General features: G+C 35.6%; 1 protein-coding gene across 1 annotated transcript in view; it reads right to left on the bottom strand.

Annotated features, from left to right (window-relative positions):
• Positions 1-469: 469 nt before the first annotated feature.
• LOC106472664 (DNA excision repair protein ERCC-6-like) overlaps positions 470-8369 on the bottom strand; it is a 49059-nt gene continuing 41159 nt past the window's right edge. The window contains exon 18 of the mRNA XM_022401219.1: positions 470-852. Coding sequence (XP_022256927.1) covers positions 470-852 — 383 coding nt within the window. The remainder of the gene's footprint in view (positions 853-8369) is intronic.

The following is an 8369-nucleotide window of genomic DNA, read 5'->3' as shown; positions in this document are numbered from 1 at the left end:
CTGCCTGTTTCATGTAAGTACTTACACCTGTATAAGCAGCTGCCTGTTTCATGTAAGTACTTACATCTGTACAAGTAGCTGCCTGTTTCATGTAAGTACTTACATCTGTACAAGCAGCTGCCTGTTTCATGTAAGTACTTACATCTGTATAAGTAGCTGCCTGTTTCTTGTAAGTACTTACATCTGTACAAGCAGCTGCTTGTTTCTTGTAAGTACTTACATCTGTATAAGCAGCTGCCTGTTTCTTGTAAGTACTTACATCTGTACAAGCAGCTGCCTGTTTTTTGTAAGTACTTACATCTGTATAAGCAGCTGCCTGTTTCTTGTAAGTACTTACATCTGGCGCTCACCCTGTATAAGCAGCTGCCTGTTTCATGAAAAAAAATCAAGTTTTCAATGTTAAAAAAAAAGCAGCTTGAAAATGACCAGTTATTCAAGTCACATCACAATCTACTTTATACACCCTATCCTATTGGCTGGAGTCTTTGGTCGCCTGCACTGGCGAGGTCGTAAGAACTATTGGTGAGGACATTGCTGACGTAGTGTTGGAGACAGAGGTCGGCGTATTTGATTCAGAAACCATTGGATCTGGCGGAATAAGTCCTTCTTTCATACGTTTTTTCTGTTTCATTCTCCGGTTCTGAAACCAGATTTTCACTTGGGTTTCGTTGAGCTGTAGAGCTGTGGCGATCTCAATCCGCCGCGCCCGAGTGAGATACTTGTTGAAGTGAAACTCCTTCTCCAACTCTGTGAGCTGTTTGGTGGTAAAGTTAGTCCGACCGGAGCCAGCCCCCACAACCGTGGTAGTTACACCGCCCACGCTGTTAGCGAAGCCGTATTCAGGCTTGTTGCCTGAAAAAAAAAAAGTATGCAAACAGAACGATGACTTATATTCTACACCACATGTTTATAGATCCAACAAAACAAATATTGTTTGTCATCCGAGAAATAACTCGAAAAAAAACAAAGAGATAAAAATATAAATATCAAAGCAGTATTTCATAATAAGTGAACAATACTCATTTTCATGCAATTGAACTCCGCTGTGAATAAAAAACAGCACACAGGAACTGGGTGATCACAAAGGTATGGAAACCCAAAATGCTCGAGTTTTTGCAGTGTGGTACTTGCAGTGAATAATGAATTACAAATGTTTCTGTCGAGAACTAAATAACAGCAACAACAAAAAGGGGGGGGGGACAGAAAACAAAATGTTATTGTCAAAAGCGTTAAATTTGGATTATCTCTATAGCAAGCGTGAGTTATTATCTGATATGTATAGGTGGACGCAGAAACTGGGAACTTAATATAGAGGTAAAGATTTTGTTCAAATAAATGAAAGGTGATTTTGTACGTCTGGATAGGAATCAAACCTGGGTCACCACAGCATCAAACACATTATACTAAATCAATTCCTGATAAACTCCCATCCTTGCCAGCTAATGAGGGGGAGAACTGGGGGAAGTGACATACAATAGACCTGGTAATTTAGTTGAGGGGAGAACTGGGGGAGGTGACCTGGTAACTTAGTTTGAGGTGCTCTTCGGTTAAGAGTTGGGTAATTTAAACATTAATCACAGACTTCATTTCTTCTTGACGAATACATTTCTAGAAAAACAATATCTTCTTTGAAACTACAGTTTTTGGTGCATAACAATTTTCAGTTTTTTTGCATAGCCGTATAATAACAGACTCTAGGGTTAACAGTGAAACAAAAACTGGTCGGTTAAATGTAACACACATACACAAACGTGAGATGATCAGGATAAAATTTTATTTAATTAAATTTACTTTGTTGATTGTTCATTTATATCTAGTTATATAATCATTAATTTGTTTGTTTGTAATTAAGCACAAAGCTACACAATCTGTGCTCTGCCCACCACGGGTATCGAAACCTGGTTTCTAGCGTTGTAAGTCTGCTGTGCCATTGAGGGCCCTCGGGGGAGTCTGGGAAAGAATTTATTACTCTCGCTACAATATGAAGATAAGCAGGTGTAACTTATTACGTAACGTTACCATACATAGGTAATGCACACTTTACAAACGTTGTATGATTTGAAGAATCAACACCCTGTCTTTTTCTCTTTATACAAATACTGCTGTCTTACTCACTACGCACACTCCTACCATAACGAGAATTGAATCCCATATAAACAACACAGTATTAAATGAGTAACATTAGATCTTAACTGAAATGTACGTTGGTTCAAAGCAAATATTGGCTGAATCGTATACAATTTAAAAGCCAATGCTTTTGAATAGATGTAAGTCTCCTAACAGGAGGAAACATGTCAGTATTTGCATAAAGAAATACAATAATCTTGATTCACTACATTCCTAAAAATGTTGTTTCACTGTATTCCCAATAATGTGTATTTACTGTATTCAATAATGTTGATATACTGTATTCCCAATAATATTTATTTACTGTATTCAATAATGTTGATATACTGTATTACCAATAATGTGTATTTACTGTATTCAATAATGTTGATATACTGTATTCCCTATAATGTTTATTTGCTGTATTCAATAATGTTGATATACTGTATTCCCAATAATGTTTATTTACTGTATGCCCAGTAATGTTGATATACTGTATTCCCAATAATGTTTATTTACTGTATTCAATAATGTTGATATACTGTATTCCCAATAATGTTTATTTACTGTATTCCTAATAATGTTTATTTACTGTATTCCCAATAATGTTTATTTACTGTATGCTCAATAATATTAAAATACTGTATTCAATAATGTTGATTTACTGTATTCTCAATTATATTAAAATACCGTATTAAATAATGTTGATATACTGTATTCCCAATAATGTTTATTTACTGTATGCCCAGTAATGTTGATATACTGTATTCTCAATAATATTAAAATACTGTATTCAATAATGTTGATTTACTGTATTCTCAATTATATTAAAATACCGTATTAAATAATGTTGATATACTGTATTCCCAATAATGTTTATTTACTGTATGCCCAGTAATGTTGATATACTGTATTCGCAATAATATTAAAATACTGTATTCTTAATAATGTTGATATACTGTATTCTCAATAATATTAAAATACTGTATTCTCAATAATGTTAAAATACTGTATTCTCAATAATGTTGATTTACTGTATTCTCAATAATATTAAAATACTGTATTCAATAATGTTGATTTACTGTATTCTCAATTATATTAAAATACTGTATTCAATAATGTTGATTTACTGTATTCTCAATTATATTAAAATACTGTATTCAATAATGTTGATTTACTGTATTCTCAATAATATTAAAATACTGTATTCTCAATAATGTTAAAATACTGTATTCTCAATAATGTTGATTTACTGTATTCTCAATAATATTAAAATACTGTATTCAATAATGTTGATTTACTGTATTCTCAATAATGTTGATTTACTGTATTCTCAATAATAGTAAAATACTGTATTCAATAATGTTGATTTACTGTATTCTCAATAATATTAAAATACCGTATTCAACAATGATGATTTACTCATTCCCTGTAATGTTGACTTTACTGTACTCTCAGTAATGTTGATTTGCTGTATTATATCAACGAAGAGCGATTTATAAGCCCTTAAATTACCAGCTTGGAGTCCACATATTGCATCATGTAGAATAATTCCATGTTTTTGTTTGTCCCAACATTCAGTGTAAAGAACTGACCAAAACATGGACGAAAGTATCCATTTTCTATGTAAAAATACATAAGAAGTCCTGGAATGACTAGGTGATTAATTTATTATTTTGTGTGACTCATATGGTATGATGAATCTCGTAATCAACAAGGTCACGAACCAACAAGTCATTGGGTGCATGTATAGTTTAAAAAACTATTTTTGAATCCACGGTGGGGGCTCATGTAAGCCACCCTCCTCACCTTCATCGGTATCTATAAATAAAAGGTATTTCCCATATCATACACGTCGTTGTGGCCGCTAGCATGAACCAGCCTTGTCACCTCCACAAAGTTCAAAGTTCAACGAGAAACGTAACAAACACACTGAATGACAAGGGACTGTAGGGCTACAGTTAACATAGAAACGTTGATCTAGGTCAGCACGATAAGTGTGAAAAGAGTAAGTCAACTGGTTTAACCAGTTGAAGAGCCAATTAATAATTGAAACTGGGTGGGAGAGAGAGAGAAAAAAGTTATAAAAACAAAAATAGGAAAGACCAGTTTTTGTTCTATATAAAGCAGAGAAGACTGTTGTTAATTTTTATAAAGCTATTTGATAATAAGTGTAATATTAAAACTAAAAATTATGTTTTCTATCTGTTTATAAGCAGAACAGTTTCTTTATGTGTTTTATGTTATTTTAAAGCATTATCTATTTCTTGATAAATGATGTTGGGGATTATTTTGGATGGTTTTTAGAGCAAAGCTACATTAGGCTATATGTTGCGGGGAATCGAACCCCGTATTTTAGCGTTGCATGTCCGTGGACTTACCGCTGCCCCACCGGTTAGGGGGACTGATGCTAGAAATGCCGTTTATGGCAGTAGTGGTAGTATCTAAAACAACAAATGTATTAATAAGTTTGACTAAATCTGTTAATGGAGACAATAATTAGGTCACATACAGTTTCTGGCAGAGGTAATTAATTAGACAACAGTTGGTTGGGATAACATAATAGATTATGGTGTCAGGATAACAGTATGATAAAGATTGTGAGTAGTTATTTGGATAACAGTGTAAATGTTGGTTGCGATAACAGTGTATGTGATAGTGGTTGTTGGTTGCGATAACAGTGTATGTTACAGTGGTTGTTGGTTGCGATAACAGTGTAAACGGTGGGTAGTTGGGATAACAGTGTATGTGATAGTGGTTGTTGGTTGCGATAACAGTGTATGTGACAATGGTTGTTGGTTGTGATAACAGTGTATGTGACAGTGGTTGTTGGTTGCGATAACAGTATAGACGAAGAAACATAAGCAACAAGACTGATAAAATTTTAAGTAAAATGAAAATCAAACGGTTATTAATCCATTTGAAGATAAGTCTGGCTAGATGTGACCTCCAGGTTAGCAGATCCGGACTGTGAATACTGACGTTCAAGGTTCGCGTCTTGTTACAGGAAAAACGCGCTCCGCGTTCTGGGATTGTGAATGCGCTATAAGAGTGACATTGAAGTCCCACTATACATTTAAACAAGATCAGTCCAACAGTTGGCAGTGGGATCTATTTACTAGCTGTCTTCACTCTAGTCTGTCAGTTCAAAATTAGGGACGACTGTGTGACTAGTCCTTTCATTCTAGTTTGTCAATTCAAAATTAGGGACGACCGGGTGACTAGTCCTTTCACTCTAGTCCGTCAGTTCAAAATTAGGGACGACTGCGTGACTAGTCCTTTCACTCTAGTTTGTCAGCTCAAAATTAGGGACGACCGTGTGACTAGTCCTTTCACTCTAATCTGTCAGCTCAAAATTAGGGACGACTGTGTGACTAGTCCTTTCATTCTAGTTTGTCAGTTCAAAATTAGGGACGACTGTGTGACTAGTCCTTTCACTCTAGTTTGTCAGTTCAAAATTAGGGACGACTGCGTGACTAGTCCTTTCACTCTAGTCCGTCAGTTCAAAATTAGGGGACGACTATACGACTAGTCCTTTGAGTAACTTTGCACGAAAATTTCCAAAAACAACAACATACATAGAAGTTCTTGTAATTACGTTATACTATGGATATACTTTTGTTACATACATTTACATCCCTCCTTTTTATTGTACAAGTTCCTTTATTTATCTCCTGTATTACAGACCATGTATTTCCGAACAGTAATTACATCGTTTTACTCTCTCTCTCTTTGTCCAGATGAACGTAGAATCCACAAAGTACAATGAAGAAAATATACAATTCACAAATCCATACAATTCCTTCGGCACAACCACTGGTATGGAAATTATGAGTGCGTTTTATATACTAACGGATCGCTTTGAAACCAAATACAAAGGATTGATAAGTAGTATAAAATTTACGTACACACACACACACACTTTTGTATCCAAATTGAATCACCGTCTCTCTTATTTGGTTTAGAAGTAAGAGGGTATTTATCTATAGAACATTTACAACTCATCGTTAGTGAGTTTGTCGAGGGATTGTTAACTGTTCCCTGATTTTGTCCATATCAAGACAAACTAAGTTGTGGGTCTTAATTACTTCAATTAAAGTTTACAGCAGCAGCAGCAGAAGAAGAAGAAAATAAAACTAATGGCAACAGAAGTCTAACGAAGAGAAAATCGTTTAGTGTAATCACCAAAGCTTATCTATTTATCTCTCTCTGTCTGGTGCCCGGCATGGCCAGGTGGATAAGGCGCTCGACTCACAATCTGAGGGTCGCGGGTTCGAATCCGCATCCCACCAAACATGCTCGCCCTTTCAGCCGTGGGGGCGTTATAATGTGACGGTCAATCCCACTATTCGTTGGTAAAAGAGTAGCCCAAGAGTTGGCGGTGGGTGGTGATGACTAGCTGCCTTCCCTCTAGTCTTACACTGCTAAATTAGGGACGGATAGCGCAGATAGCTCTCGTGTAGCTTTGCGCGAAATTCCAAAAAACAAACAAACAAACAAACTCTCTGTCTGTCTACCAGCTTAGCTGCCCCTCGGTGGCTCAGCGGTACGACCGAAGGCTTATAACGCTAAAAACCGGGTTTCGATACCCGTTGTGGGCACGGAACAGACAGTCCATCGTTTACTTTCCGCTTAACGACAAACAGATAAGCTACCTGTTTGTTTACGTAGTTACAAATAAACCCGCTTGTTCGTCTGTCTATACTTTATCTGTCTGTCTGTGATTGTACGTCTGTAGTTCCGTCTCTTGTATCTTTGATCCTTTCAATCATGTAAGTTTCTGATGAGCCATCTGAACATAACCAAATGAAATTAAAAACGAGAGGGGATAAAAGTCATGCTGTAACAGAAAATGACATGCAATAAATCGTTTAGCATATATATAATAGTTTTACCACTGATAATTGGGTGTTTATTTATACATCGTTTCGGACAGAGTGTCTTTCTTCAGGTACACAAACAAACAAAATAACCCGAAAGTTTGATTGTGAAAGAATGACACTATGTGACGTCAGATTCTCCAGTTTTGATACGTTCCTGTTAGCATTGGACTTGTTGAGTGTTTAAGAAAAATATGACGGAAGTAATATATTCTGTGCTTAGTTGTGTCTCGTATTGTAGAAACGTGAGTTCTGTTGCAGTAATGGTCGCCACCAGTTAACGTATTTTACGGAACTGAACGTAACATGAGTTCTTTTGAAGCTGCGGTTACCACCTGTTACGTATTTTACGGAACTGAATGTAACATGAGATCTGTTGAAGCTTGGGTTGGTGCCTGTTACGTATTTTACGGAACTGAACGTAACATGAGTTCTGTTGCAGTAATGGTCGCCACCTGTTACGTATTTTACGGAACTGAACGTAACATGAGTTGTCTTGCAGTAATGGTCGCCACCAGTTACGTATTTTACGGAACTGAATGTAAGATGAGATCTGTTGAAGCTTGGGTTGCTGCCTGTTACGTATTTTACGGAACTGAATGTAATATGAGTTCTGTTGCAGTAATAGTCGCCACCAGTTACGTACTTTACGGAACTGAACGTAACATGAGATATGTTGAAGCTTGGGTTGCTGCCTGTTACGTATTTTACGGAACTGTTCCTTATTCAGTAGTAAAGTGCAGAGTTACGTTTCGGTTTGAGAACAGAACGCGAGTTTTTCCATACTTTGATCAGAACATATCATTGTTTTTCCATACTTTGATTAGAACATATCATTGTTTTTCCATACTTTGATTAGAACATATCATTGTTTTTCCATTCTTTGATTAGAACATATCATTGTTTTTCCATACTTTGATTAGAACATATCATTGTTTTTCCATACTTTGATTAGAACATATCATTGTTTTTCCATACTTTGATTAGAACATATCATTGTTTTTCCAACCTTAGTTTCAAACTCGCAGAAATCACTGAATATTATCAAACACCAACTAAAATGTTCCTTATTTTGGAGCTATTCACCTATTTACAGTAGAAACAACTAGGTCTAAGTAGAAACAAGATTTATGGTATCGATATTTATTACTGCATTTAACAACTCGCTAAGTTACAAAGTTTTCTTTATATAATTATTATCAGATCAATTAAATATTTTCACCACCATCTAAGGACTGAAAAAAGAGTAAAATTTTACCGACAGCACGAAAATCAACGGTTACTATCTAGCAAACTTAGGAAAATCGAAACTTACAATGGAGTCCTCAACTATTATGTTTCAAACCAATGTGATCCTCAACTATTATGTTTCAAACCAATATG

The sequence above is a fragment of the Limulus polyphemus genome, unplaced genomic scaffold (assembly GCF_000517525.1).
Source record: "Limulus polyphemus unplaced genomic scaffold, Limulus_polyphemus-2.1.2 Scaffold5502, whole genome shotgun sequence".
NCBI lineage: Eukaryota > Metazoa > Arthropoda > Merostomata > Xiphosura > Limulidae > Limulus > Limulus polyphemus.
This window is presented reverse-complemented; position numbering and strand designations above follow the sequence as displayed.